The sequence below is a fragment of the Salvelinus fontinalis genome, chromosome 33 (assembly GCF_029448725.1).
Source record: "Salvelinus fontinalis isolate EN_2023a chromosome 33, ASM2944872v1, whole genome shotgun sequence".
Lineage (NCBI taxonomy): Eukaryota > Metazoa > Chordata > Actinopteri > Salmoniformes > Salmonidae > Salvelinus > Salvelinus fontinalis.
This window is the reverse complement of record NC_074697.1, coordinates 29,160,745-29,175,530: the sequence shown is the minus strand read 5'-3', so window position 1 is coordinate 29,175,530 and position 14,786 is coordinate 29,160,745. Positions and strand designations below refer to the sequence as shown.

Below are 14,786 nucleotides of genomic sequence, written 5' to 3'. Positions count from 1 at the left end.
CTTTTCAATTACTTTCCCTGAGTAATACTCTTGACCTGATCTCTCTTTTGACGAACATATCAAGACTGTTTCAAGGACAGCTTTTTTCCATCTACGTAACATTGCAAAAATCAGAAATTCTCTGTCCAAAAATGATGCAGAAAAATTTATCCATGCATTTGTTACTTCTAGGTTAGACTACTGCAATGCTCTACTTTCCGGCTACCCGGATAAAGCACTAAATAAACTTCAGTTAGTGCTAAATACGGCTGCTAGAATCCTAACTAGAACCAAGAAATTTGATCACATTACTCCAGTGCTAGCTTCCCTACACTGGCTTCCTGTTAAGGCAAGGGCTGATTTCAAGGTTTTACTGTTAACCTATAAAGCGTTACATGGGCTTGCTCCTACCTATCTTTCCGAGTTGGTCCTGCCGTGCATACCTACACGTACGCTACGGTCACAAGACGCATGCCTCCTAATTGTCCCTAGAATTTCTAAGCAAACAGCTGGAGGCAGGGCTTTCTCCTATAGATCTTTATTTTTATGGAACGGTCTGCCTACCCATGTGAGAGACGCAGACTCGGTCTCAACCTTTAAGTCTTTACTGAAGACTTATCTCTTCAGTAGGTCATATGATTGAGTGTAGTCTGGCCCAGGAGTGTGAAGGTGAACGGAAAGGCTCTGGAGCAACGAACCGCCCTTGCTGTCTCTGCCTGGCCGGTTCCCCTCTCTCCACTGGGATTCTCTGCCTCTAACCCTATTACAGGGGCTGAGTCACTGGCTTACTGGTGCTCTTTCATGCCGTCCCTAGGAGGCATGAAAGAGCACCAGTAAGCCAGTGAGTGGGTTGAGTTACTGACATGATCTTCCTGTCTGGGTTGGCGCACCCCCTTGGTTTGTGCTGTGGTGGAGATCTTTGTGGGTTATACTCGGCCTTGTCTCAGGATTGTAAGTCGGTGGTTGAAGATATCCCTCTAGTGGTGCGGGGGCTGTGCTTTGGCAAAGTGGGTGGGGTTATATCCTTCCTGTTTGGCCCTGTCCGGGGGTATCATCGGATGGGGCCACAGTGTCTCCTGACCCCTCCTGTCTCAGCCTCCAGTATTTATGCTGCAGTAGTTTATGTGTCGGGGGGCTAGGGTCAGTTGGTTATATCTGGAGTACTTCTCCTGTCTTATCCAGTGTCCTGTGTGAATTTTAGTATGCTCTCTCTAATTCTCTCCTTCTCTCTTTCTTTCTCTCTCTCGGAGAACCTGAGCCCTAGGACCATACGTCAGCACTACTGGGCATGATGACTCCTTGCTGTCCCCAGTCCACCTGGCATTGCTGCTGTTCCAGTTTCAACTGTTCTGCCTGCGGTTATAGAACCCCTACCTGTCCCAGACCTGCTGCTTTCAACTCTTAATGATCGGCTATGAAAAGCCAACTGACATTTATTCCTGATTATTATTTGACCATGCTTGTCCTTTATGAACATTTTGAAAATCTTGGCTCTCTCTAATTCTCTCCTTCTCTCTTTCTCTCTCTCTCTCGGAGGACCTGAGCCTTAGGACCATACGTCAGGACTACCGGGCATGATGACTCCTTGCTGTCCCCAGTCCACCTGGCCTTGCTGCTATTCCAGTTTCAACTGTTCTGCCTGCGGTTATGGAACCCCTACCTGTCCCAGACCTGCTGTTTTCAACTCTTAATGATCGGTTATGAAAAGCCAACTGATTTATTCCTGATTATTATTTGACCATGCTTGTCACTTATGAACATTTGAACATCTTGGCCATGTTCTGTTATAATCTCCACCCGGGCACAGCCAGAAGAGGACTGGCCACCCCTCATAGCCTGGTTCCTCTCTAGGTTTCTTCCTAGGTTTTGGCCTTTCTAGGGAGTTTTTCCTAGCCACCGTGCTTCTACACCTGCATTGCTTGCTGTTTGGGGTTTTAGGCTGGGTTTCTGTACAGCACTTCGAGATATTAGCTGATGTACGAAGGGCTATATAAAATAAACTTGATTTGATTTGATTTATGTTTTTGGGTGAGGTTTGAAATTGAAAATACAGGGCACATCACTCTGCATCCTTTTTGCCATTTGCATGTGGCTATAATTATAAAATGCAAATGTCCTTTATTTACCAAGGTATTCTCTCGATGGGACCAGAACTCCCCAGGGTTGTGTAGCGCCACACAGAGCTTGGCTTAGTGGCGGAGATGGAACTGACTCCAATTAACTCAGCATGTCAATAATTATGCTGGTTTCCTGACGAGAGTCACTGTGGGGCAGCTAAAAGTTCACTGCCTACATTGTCTAATTGGAATTTACTCTCGCCAGACAGTCACATAGGAAAAAATAAGCATTACTTGACCACGTTCTGCGTGTGTATACAATGAGGTGGCCTTTTTTGAACTATGGATAGGACATTGCTTTTGTGGTCAGTTATAATTGACTATTTACAATGTCCCATTCAAATTCATATTCATTTGATTTTAATTGATATGTGTTGATAGCAGAGAATGTTTAATATAATATACTGTTGAATACACTATTGCATGCTTGCATTGATCATTTTAGTAGGATACCAAAGACAATGGGGAATTGACATTCTTGATATTCTGTGTGGATTAGTCAGATGTTTTGATACTACATTTCAAATAATAATCTCTTCTTGATAGGGACCAATTTGTTAATTAGATATTAAACACTAGTTATGGGGGTTATTTAACGAAGAAATGTTCTGAATAATTAATTCATGTCATAATTAGACTTTTAATTGATAATGAATGTGCATATATTGGAATAATTGAATGGATTAAAATGCACAATCATGCTTTTAAACTCATTATGTAGATTTTTGACTAGTGTCAACTAGGTAACTAGGTAATCTTATTAACACTGTCTTTTGCCGCTCAGAGCAAAGACAGTATGTCATGAGCTCCTCACATCTTCATCTGCAGTCCCTCCAAACGGGTGGCTGGTGTATAATGCAGTAATAAGATTTTGAGCCAGAAAAATCTGAGCCAGATTTTGAGCCACAATAAATATCCTCAATTAAATACAAAGACAGACTTGCCACCAGTATATTACTCTTTCATTCATTTCAGTTTGCACATGAATTCCAATGCATAGTTCTATGTGCTCGTCGGGTCCTCCTCACCTATAGACACACTTAGTGTGGTTTTGAAGTGGGTGGCTGATAAAACATCTTGTAAATGACCTTATCTTCCCTTGTAAATGTCCTTATCTTCCCTATCTCCATTAGGATGGAAACCTTATTTTTCTGGCAGCTTAACATCTTAATGCAATTGAAAGACCTACATTCTACACCAGAGTTGCCTTGGCAACAAAGTTTTCTTTCTTCACCGGATATGCTGAGAGATCAATAGAGTATCCTCAATGGTGATGGCAGGAAACGCTAGAGCACAGATGGTCCTCAGAGAAACCATAAGCTCTGTGGCCTAGTTTCCATTTGAATGCTTACACAATTATTGGAGAACAATATTCTACCTAAAAGTATATGAGACAATGTATGTTTTGCGCTGATTAATCATATATATATTCAGACCAACCGAGAACACATTCATTGTATAATACTTTTGCTGTATGAAATAAGAGAATTTTTTCTATAACCTACTTTATTAATTTAACCTCCCCATTTTCTAAAAAAGGGTCAGATTGATATAAATAATTTACACAAGCCAGGCACAGTGTGCTACCAGCAATAAAGCCCCCCGTGACATCCTGATGAACTGATTTAACCTTAATGCAAATGTACATATAGGAAATATACACATATGAATAAAATAGGCTGTCGTAGTCTTAAACTTATTAGTTATTGTTCATGTTCTGCTCTCTATATCTGGAGTTTCTTAGAATAAAAAGTAGAATATATGTTTTCTTAGTAAAACAATCAAAAGATTCATTTCATATGATATGAATCCTTGATGTGTAATATACGATAAAGAAATGAAAAGATTAAGAACATCTGATCCAAAGGAAAAGATGAAAGGCAAGCTAAAGACAAATCAAAAGACTGCCAGTCTAGACAAGTAGACGGTTGGTATTTTCAAAAAATACATAGCCAGGAATGATTGGTTATCCGTGGAGAACAGTCAGTTATCATCATATCCCTATATATGGGCTCCGTCGGTGATAAACATTGAGTGTTAAATGCATCAGCAACAAAGATTGATACCGAAAAGAGGGAAAAGTACTGCATGGGGATATGGCAGCAGTCATGAAAGAATGGGCTTTCATTGTGATTTGGTGGTTATTACACCCAAGGATCTCTTTCTGCACCTGTCACTGCAGACTTATGCTCTCAGAGCTGGATCAATAGCACTAAATGGGGATCAGAGAATCTGAACATCAGCCTCAAAACCTAAGAACCATCTAATAATACCTCCATCTGATGGATTTAGAACCAAGGTCTCTTCATCTCACCTTCATGTTTTGTTGCTATGATTTACTTGACAGGCTCATGTCTAATTCTGCAGTACAGTTCTGAAGCATGAAGAGTGAAGGGAGCATGAAAAGGTCATATAAATCCTTAAGCAGTGCTGACAAGTACCCCTTCTCCCCTTAATTCCCTACACTGTTGTGAAGTTCAGAGCTAGACAAACACACAAAGCATACGGTATGACAGGGAAGTATATGACATATTGGCTCCATGTAAAAACAACACCGCAATTATTCAAATTTGGATGGGATCAAGAGTCTGCTGGCATGGCATATTAGCCACTTTGTGTTTATTTTGCTAGACTATTCTCTGTTTTTTAAGGGATAATGCCAAAGCTGGGGCAGTACAGTTCAGTCATCTATCGTCTCACCATGCTATCAACAACCTCTGAAATGTCTCTCTGGTGACTGGTACCCTACTGGCAGTTTCAATCATCTTGGTTGATGACCCCATTTGTGTATGCTCATTATAAATTGTATGATTTTTAAACCCATCAAATATACTTATTTTAATGTATCTCTGCCCTTTCTTTCTCTATCTTTATCTGTTCCAGGATCTGAAGCTGATAGACAGACAGACCATGGAGCGGCTGGTTGTGTGTGTACTGCTGTGTGCGGTGCTGGTGAAGGGCTATAACTGCCCTGGCCGCTGCATCTGCCAGCACCTCTCCCCCACTCTGACTCTGCTCTGCGCTAAGACCGGTCTGCTGTTTGTACCTCCAACCATCGACCGCAAGACCGTAGAGCTGCGTCTCACAGACAACTTCATCACCATTATCCGCAGGAAAGACTTTTTCAACATGACCAGCCTGGTCCACCTCACTCTGTCCCGTAACACCATCAGCCAGATCACGCCCAACGCCTTCCTGGGCCTGCGCTCTCTACGAGCCCTCCACATGGACGGCAACCGCCTCAGTGTCATCAAAAGCGACCACTTCAAAGGCCTGGTCAACCTCCGCCACCTCATACTGGGGAACAACCAGATCCACCATGTGGCCCCTACCTCCTTTGATGAGTTTGTGTCAACCATCGAGGACCTGGATCTGTCCAACAACAACCTGAGGACCCTGCCCTGGGAGGAGATAGGCAGGATGAGCCACATCAACACCCTCACCCTTGATCACAACCTGATTGATCACATTGGAGCTGGGACTTTCACGCTCCTCACCAAGCTGGTTCGTCTGGATATGACCTCCAACCGGCTGCAGAAGCTACCACCGGACAGCCTGTTTCAGCACGCCCAGGTGCTGTCAGACACCAAGGGCTCCAACCCATCCTCCCTGGCGGTGAGCTTCGGGGGAAACCCTCTCCACTGTAACTGTGAGCTGCTGTGGCTCCGCAGACTGACCCGGGAGGACGACCTGGAGACATGCGCCTCCCCGGAGCATCTCATGGACAAGTACTTCTGGTCCATCCAGGAGGAGGAGTTCATCTGCGAGCCCCCGCTCATCACCAAACACATATCCACCAAGCCCTACGTCATGGAGGGTCAGGGGGTCACCCTCAAGTGCAAAGCCATGGGAGACCCAGACCCAGCCATCCACTGGCGCTTCCCCGACGGCAAGCTAGTGCACAACAACTCCCGCACCATCCTGTATGACAACGGTACCTTGGACATCCTCATCACCACCTTAAAGGACAGTGGTGCCTTCAACTGTGTGGCCTCCAATGCTGCCGGCATCGCCACAGCTGCCGTGGAGATCAACATGATCCCTCTGCCATTGCTCATCAACAACACATTGCACCACATGCGCGAGGCCGATCGGGGCCTCTCTGACATCACCACCTCCTCCAAGTCAGGCAACGACACCAAGGGCAATGACAAGCACCAGGACAAGAGGGTGGTGGTGGCCGAGCTGACCTCCTCCTCGGCTGTGATTCGCTGGCCCTCCGAGCGCCACATCCCAGGCATCAGGATGTACCAGATCCAGTACAACAGCACTGCAGATGACACACTGGTTTACAGGTAAGCCATGTGGGGGCTGGGGCTGGAGGAATGGGAGCGCTGGGGCTGGAGAAATGGGAGCACTGGGGCTGGAGGAATGGGAGCCCTGGGGCTGGAGGAATGGGAGCCCTGGGGCTGGAGGAATGGGAGCGCTGGGGCTGGAGGAATGGGAGCCCTGGGGCTGGAGGAATGGGAGCCCTGGGGCTGGAGGAATGGGAGCCCTGGGGCTGGAGGAATGGGAGCCCTGGGGCTGGAGGAATGGGAGCGATGGCGCTAGAGGAATGGGAGCACTGGGGCTGGAGGAATGGGAGCGCTGGGGCTGGAGGAATGGGAGCCCTGGGGCTGGAGGAATGGGAGCGCTGGGGCTGGAGGAATGGGAGCCCTGGGGCTGGAGGAATGGGAGCCCTGGGGCTGGAGGAATGGGAGCGATGGCGCTGGAGGAATGGGAGCGCTGGGGCTAGAGGAATGGGAGAGCTCGCGCTAGAGGAATGGGAGCGCTGGGGCTGGAGGAATGGGAACACTGGGGCTGGTGGAATGGGAGCGCTGGGGCTGGAGGAATGGGAGCGCTGGGGATGGAGGAATGGGAGCGCTGGGGCTGGAGGAATGGGAGCACTGGGGCTGGTGGAATGGGAGCGCTGGGGCTAGAGGAATGGGAGCGCTGGGCTGGTGGAATGGGAGCACTGGGGCTGGTGGAATGGGAGCGCTGGGCTAGAGGAATGGGAGCGATGGCGCTAGAGGAATGGGAGCGCTGGGCTGGTGGAATGGGAGCGCTGGGCTAGAGGAATGGGATCACTGGGGCTGGAGGAATGGGAGCGCTGGGGCTGGAGGAATGGGAGCGCTGGGGCTGGAGGAATGGGAGCGCTGGGGCTGGAGGAATGGGAGCACTGGGGCTGGAGGAATGGGAGCACTGGGGCTGGAGGAATGGGAGCACTGGGGCTGGAGGAATGGGAGCCCTGGGGCTGGAGGAATGGGAGCGCTGGGGCTGGAGCACTGGAGCTGGTGGAAAGGGGGTTTAGTTTGGTTTATTAGGATCCCCATTAGCTACTGCATATTCAGCAGATACTTTTCCTGAGGTCTACATAAAACATACAAATATATGACAAAGTACAGAACGGTTATAGACAAGGACATTAAACTCGACAACAAAAAAGGGGGTGGGGATGGGGCTGCGTTGGGGCGGGGGCAAAGGTCTGAGCCATCTGGAATGCCCATCTGCTGAGTGACATGACAGTCCATTATAATAGATCCATAACTCCCAGAGCTGCATAGGTGCTGTATAATTAATGATGTCACTAAATGTAAGTAAGTGCACAATTTTATTATGGTTTTGGGATAAAAGTGTGTATAAACAGACTATATGTTGGTTTTAATTGAAAAAAATGCTTAGTATGACTTTACATTTGCAGTTGTTAGCTCTAGGCCTATGGGAAAACAAAGATTATACGATTAACACTTATGACTTGGCCTTTAGAGAGTAATATACCCTTTTGTCTCAATATTATCTAGCTTCAGCAGGCACTTTCACTTCCCAGTCCTTAACACCAAACCAACAATAACCCCATCCCTTACCATAATCCCAATAGGACATAATTGTGCCTAGGAAACCCATGAGTCAGACATGAGCATGATTGCTATCTGCTGCAGACTTCTACCATTTTGAAGAACTATCAATGGAACATTAGGGGAACCCTGTTTAATATGATAGATATTACAACATGTCATTTTTTCCACATTGATGAATGACTCACTGAACACATACAAGGTGATGAGCTGCTATTTAGCAGTCAGCCATATAGTATTTATTTACTCTTTATTTAACTAGGTAAGTCAGTTAAGAACAAATTATTATTTACAATGATGACCTACCCCGGACGACGCTGGGCCAATTGTGCGCCGCCAAATGGGACTCCCAATCACAGCCGGATGTGATGCAGCTTGGATTCGAACCAGGTACTGCAGTGTCTTAGACCACTGTGCCACTCGGGACCCCAGTAATGAAAGGTTTGGTTGCATCACATTGATGAGTAAAAGCACAATGGGTCAAACAAACTTTATATTGTCAATACAGAGATTATTATAGTAAAGCTACATGTATAGCTGATAATTTGACAAATAAATATTGTATTAATACCATAATGGGAATTTTAAACCAAAGTTTTTGTGTACAGCCTATAGCCAATTGTGAATTGCAGAAAGTTATTTTACCTATTGGCCAATCCGAATTGTGAATTGCTGTAGAATTTATTAATATAATAGTTATAGACAGTTCTTGAGTTCTATGTTTCAATTAGTGTAGGTTCCATGTCCTTATCTTCAGCATAAATTAATAATGAGGAATATTGTAGAACTGACTAATGCAAAGTCGGCACTTTAATACCAGGGTTATAGAGTTGATACACGGAATTAAATCATTAATTTCAGTCCATCTTAAATGAGCTAGGTATGTGCTAACACTGCCATTTTGCATTACTCATTCAAATACCCTTATTGAATTGAGAATACGTAGGCCTATTTGATGTGTGTCTATTTGGCCTCCCATGTGGCACAGCGGCCTAAGGCACTGCATCTCAGTGCTAGAGGTGTCACTACTAGGCGTCACTACTAGGCGTCACTGGTTTGATTATGGCCTGTATCACAACAGCGTTGTTAGGGTTTGGCCGGTGTAGGCCGTCATTGTAAACAAGAATTTGTTCTTAATAAAGAAACATACAAAGAATTTGACCCAATGTGCACCACTGCACTAGCAGGGCAGGAGTTAAGACAGTGTCCTGTAAAGTTTTCTCAAGGCATCATAAGGTTAAGTTTAGACCTGTTGATGTTGGTTGACTTTTCTGTTTATATCACTTCTGATTAAATGAGCTATTCTCCTGTATAATGTTCTCCCTTGTGATTATACAGCGACCTGAGTATTTGTCTTTAGGTGAGATATTATTACCTACATGTGAGAACCATCAAGTGTTATCATGCTTCTAATTATATTAACACAGATGTCAGCCTAAAGACAATGTTTTTCTCCTTCATGTTTAAAGACGATGTGTTTATTTCACACATCTAACTTGTCTTCGCACCATGGGCATTTGGTCAGAAGCCTGCACTGTCCTTCCCTGCAGATGTTGTGACGTGCATGTGTGTATATATATATATATATATATATATATATATATATATATATATATATATATATATATATATATATATGTGTGTGTGTGTGTGTGTGTGTGTGTGTGTGTGTGTGTGTGTGTGTGTGTGTGTGTGTGTGTGTGTGTGCATGCATACAGTGGGGCAAAAAAGTATTTAGTCAGCCACCAATTGTGCAAGTTCTCCCACTTAAAAAGACGAGAGAGGCCTGTAATTTTCATCATAGGTACACTTCAACTATGACAGACAAAATGAGAAAAAAAATCCAGAAAATCACATTGTAGGATTTTTAATGAAATTATTTGCAAATTATGGTGGAAAATAAGTATTTGGTCACCTACAAACAAGCAAGATTTCTGGCTCTCACAGACCTGTAACTTCTTCTTTAAGAGGCTCCTCTGTCCTCCACTCGTTACCTGTATTAATGGCACCTGTTTGAACTTGTTATCAGTATAAAAGACACCTGTTCACAACCTCAAACAGTCACACTCCAAACTCCACTATGGCCAAGACCAAAGAGCTGTCAAAGGACACCAGAAACAAAATTGTAGACCTGCACCAGGCTGGGAAGACTGAATCTGCAATAGGTAAGCAGCTTGGTTTGAAGAAATCAACTGTGGGAGCAATTATTAGGAAATGGAAGACATACAAGACCACTGATAATCTCCCTCGATCTGGGGCTCCACGCAAGATCTCACCCCGTGGGGTCAAAATGATCACAAGAACGGTGAGCAAAAATCCCAGAACCACACAGGGGGGCCTAGTGAATGACCTGCAGAGAGCTGGGACCAAAGTAACAAAGCCTACCATCAGTAACACACTACGCCGCCAGGGACTCAAATCCTACAGTGCCAGACGTGTCCCCCTGCTTAAGCCAGTACACGTCCAGGCCCATCTGAAGTTTGCCAGAGAGCATTTGGATGATCCAGAAGAAGATTGGGAGAATGTCATATGGTCAGATGAAACCAAAATAGAACTTTTTGGTAAAAACTCAACTCGTCGTGTTTGGAGGACAAAGAATGCTGAGTTGCATCCAAAGAACACCATACCTACTGTGAAGCATGGGGGTTGAAATATCATGCTTTGGGGCTGTTTTTCTGCAAAGGGACCAGGACGACCGATCCGTGTAAAGGAAAGAATGAATGGGGCCATGTATCGTGAGATTTTGAGTGAAAACCTCCTTCCATCAGCAAGGGCATTGAAGATGAAACGTGGCTGGGTCTTTCAGCATGACAATGATCCCAAATACACCACCCGGGCAACGAAGAAGTGGCTTCGTAAGAAGCATTTCAAGGTCCTGGAGTGGCCTAGCCAGTCTCCAGATCTCAACCCCATAGAAAATCTTTGGAGGGAGTTGAAAGTCCGTGTTGCCCAGCAACAGCCCCAAAACATCACTGCTCTAGAGGAGATCTGCATGGAGGAATGGGCCAAAATACCAGCAACAGTGTGTGAAAACCTTGTGAAGACTTACAGAAAACGTTTGACCTCTGTCATTGCCAACAAAGGGTATATAACAAAGTATTGAGAAACTTTTGTTAATGACCAAATACTTATTTTCCACCATAATTTGCAAAAAAATTCATTAAAAATCCTACAATGTGATTTTCTGGATTTTTTTTTCTTCTTCTCATTTTGTCTGTAATAGTTGAAGTGTACCTATGATGAAAAGTACAGGCCTCTCTCATCTTTTTAAGTGGGAGAACTTGCACAATTGGTGGCTGACTAAATACTTTTTTGCCCCACTCTATATACACTGCTCAAAAAAATGAAGGGAACACTTAAACAACACAATGTAACTCCATGCCAGTACATCAGGAGAGGTGGAGGAGGCCGTAGGAGGGCAACAACCCAGCAGCAGGACCGCTACCTCCGCCTTTGTGCAAAGAGGAGCAGGAGGAGCACTGCCAGAGCCCTGCAAAATGACCTCCAGCAGGCCACAAATGTGCATGTGTCTGCTCAAACGGTCAGAAACAGACTCCATGAGGGTGGTATGAGGGCCCGACGTCCACAGGTGGGGGTTGTGCTTACAGCCCAACACCATGCAGGACGTTTGGCATTTGCCAGAGAACACCAAGATTGGCAAATTCGCCACTGGCGCCCTGTGCTCTTCACAGATGAAAGCAGGTTCACACTGAGCACATGTGACAGACGTGACAGAGTCTGGAGATGCCGTGGAGAACGTTCTGCTGCCTGCAATATCCTCCAGCATGACCGGTTTGGCGGTGGGTCAGTCATGGTGTGGGGTGGCATTTCTTTGGGGGGCCGCACAGCCCTCCATGTGCTCTCCAGAGGTAGCCTGACTGCCATTAGGTACCGAGATGAGATCCTCAGACCCCTTGTGAGACCATATGCTGGTGCAGTTGGCCCTGGGTTCCTCCTAATGCAAGACAATGCTAGACCTCATGTGGCTGGAGTGTGTCAGCAGTTCCTGCAAGAGGAAGGCATTGATGCTATGGACTGGCCAGCCCGTTCCCCAGACCTGAATCCAATTGAGCACATCTGGGACATCATGTCTCGCTCCATCCACCAACGCCACGTTGCACCACAGACTGTCCAGGAGTTGGCGGATGCTTTAGTCCAGGTCTGGGAGGAGATGCCTCAGGAGACCATCCGCCACCTCATCAGGAGCATGCCCATGCGTTGTAGGGAGGTCATACAGGCACGTGGAGGCCACACACACTACTGAGCCTCATTTTGACTTGTTTTAAGGACATTACATCAAAGTTGGATCAGCCTGTAGTGTGGTTTTCCACTTTAATTTTGAGTGTGACTCCAAATCCAGACCTCCATGGGTTGATAAATTTGATTTCCATTGATAATATTTGTGTGATTTTGTTGTCAGCACATTCGACTATGTAAAGAAAAAAGTATTTAATAAGAATATTTCATTCATTCAGATCTAGGATGTGTTATTTTAGTGTTCCCTTTATTTTTTTGACCAGTGTATATATGTATGTGTGAATGCTCCACACTACCTTGTTTGCCACCTTGCTTTTTAACCTTTACCACCATAGTATACATAAAATATTGGGGGAGTCATTTCTCGCTGTTGCCATGTCTAGAAGTCAAGTGTCAGCACTGTTGTCTTTACTTGAGCCCCTAATATGAGAGTGATATTTAAATTCTCCCTGGAGCTGAACTAAGTTGACATGACTGTCTCTTTTCTGTGTTTATCAAACACCTCTGTGTCAGGTTAACACTTCTCATGTGCATGCCGTTAATGAGAATGCAGTGTGACACTGTGTCTGACATGGTTTTGTTCCATACTGTAGTATATTGGTGGTAATTGAGGGGGGCAGTCCAAATTCCCCTGGCAAAGCTAACCTTCACCACTCCTGTTTATTCCTTCCTTTTTTCTGCAGAATGATCCCGTCCACCAGTAAGACCTTCCTGATCAACGACCTGGCGGCGGGCCGGGAGTATGACCTGTGTGTCCTGGCGGTGTACGACGACGGCATCACCTCTCTGACGGCCACGCGCGTGGTGGGCTGTGTCCAGTTCCACACGGCCAGCGAGGTCAGCCAGTGTCGCTTCATCCACAGCCAGTTTCTGGGCGGCACCATGATAATTATCATTGGCGGCATCATTGTGGCCTCAGTGCTGGTGTTTATCATCATCCTCATGATCCGCTACAAGGCGCACAGCAGCCCCGAGGACAGCAAGGCCAAGGTCAGCTCCAGCATGCACTCCCAGACCAACGGCAGCCAGCACAGACTCCAGCGCTCCACCTCCAAGCAACCTGCTGAGGACAGCCACCAGAGAGAAGCCCTACCGGTGGCAGCCAAGGAGTGCATGGCCCTGGTGCTGAAGGTGGACAGTGACAAGAGGGAGTGGGACACCCCTCCAACCACTATGGCCATCCTGGAAGTGGAGCTGCCCCCCATGCCCACGGACAAGATGAAGAGGACCAGCCTGGACGTCCAGTGCTCTGGATCTGGCCCCCCATCGGAGGACACACAGACAGACAGCAGCCTGACGGGCTCCACCATGTCCTTGTGTCTCCTAGGCCCCAATGCCGGCACCAAGGAGGCCCCCAGGCTCAAGGACAAGAAGAGCGCCCTGGCCAACATGGGGTTTAATAATGAGCTGGCACGAACTAGGCACAGGTTCAGCTTTGATGGGGGAGACTACTCCATATTTCAGAGCCACAGTTACCCCCGCAGAGCGCGGACAAGACGGCACAAGTCCACCAACCAGCTCAACGTGGAGTCCTCGCCGCTCGCCAACCGGAGAGTCACTTTTAGCAGCACTGAATGGATGCTGGAGAGCACAGTGTAAGAGATGCAACCTGGCCTCTCTGGCTTGCTGTCACACACATACTCACAGACAAACACCAACAGTTTGACACATACACATTTACACATCTAACAAATAAAGTTACATGCACACACACACAGACTCTCGGAGAGAGTTGCTGGAGAAGAACAAAGTCTCCTTTCATCCTGCCTCCCCTCATACTCCCAGAGAGTTATTGGTCATTTCATTATTTTATGCAGCAGTGCCTTATTCTAAAATATGTACAAATGGAGGATGCTGCTCACTGTAGTCATAAACCTTACTTTCTATCATGGTTTCCCCCTGTTTCATGGGGAGTGTTGCTTAGATTTTTTACATGACAAGGGGTGGGGCAAATGTGACAGTTTTCCATTTAATGTTAAAAAACAAACATCACAGTGTAAAATGAACAACCAGGTATCCTGTATGTTGATCATCCTTTGGGTTCTTTCAAAGACTTTTGCACACGAAGACACGACGATACGAGGACAAGTATCACACCAGTCTATACAGTAATAAAAAGATTATAGAACTATACACATGCCAATTTCAAATGTTAGCATAGAGAGGATGGACCTGAAAAACCTGTGGACTCCTCAATGCTGGTTGGACTCAATGATATTACTAGATATTGTTCCTGATGTGACTGTATGATATTAATCGGTATTGTATCTGGCTGGTCTAGATAAAAAGTTCACTAAAAATGCATATAGAAGTATATTAAAAACATTGGTGTATGTGTACTATGTAAGTAAGTCATATGTCACAACTTTTTACTGAGCATTTGAGTGTTGGCCACAAGTTCTTACATTAAAAACCTGTGTCATCACACTTCTCCCTATTTAGTATGACAAGGTTTGGACCACTTATCCCTCATGAGAGGGTATTAAATTTTTTGTGTGGGTTAACTGTACCGGTTGTGCACTGTGTCCTTTTCTTATGGTCATCCTGGATCCTTTCATCAATGTCATGAAAGCTGCTTGCACATGGATCAGTGGGAAGG

The 14,786-nt window shown here is 45.7% G+C and overlaps 1 protein-coding gene across 7 annotated transcripts in view; it reads left to right on the top strand.

The window, feature by feature from the left end:
• The window catches only part of LOC129831966 (leucine-rich repeat and fibronectin type III domain-containing protein 1-like), a 138,203-nt gene extending 123,507 nt beyond the window's left edge, over positions 1 to 14,696 (top strand). For all 7 annotated transcript variants that reach the window (XM_055895649.1, XM_055895651.1, XM_055895648.1 and 4 more), the window contains 2 exons: positions 4,980 to 6,391; positions 12,871 to 14,696. In XM_055895649.1, the coding sequence (XP_055751624.1) occupies positions 5,007 to 6,391; positions 12,871 to 13,786 (2,301 nt within the window). In that variant the 5' untranslated portion in view covers positions 4,980 to 5,006 and the 3' untranslated portion in view covers positions 13,787 to 14,696. The remainder of the gene's footprint in view (positions 1 to 4,979; positions 6,392 to 12,870) is intronic.
• The last annotated feature ends 90 nt before the right edge of the window (positions 14,697 to 14,786 follow it).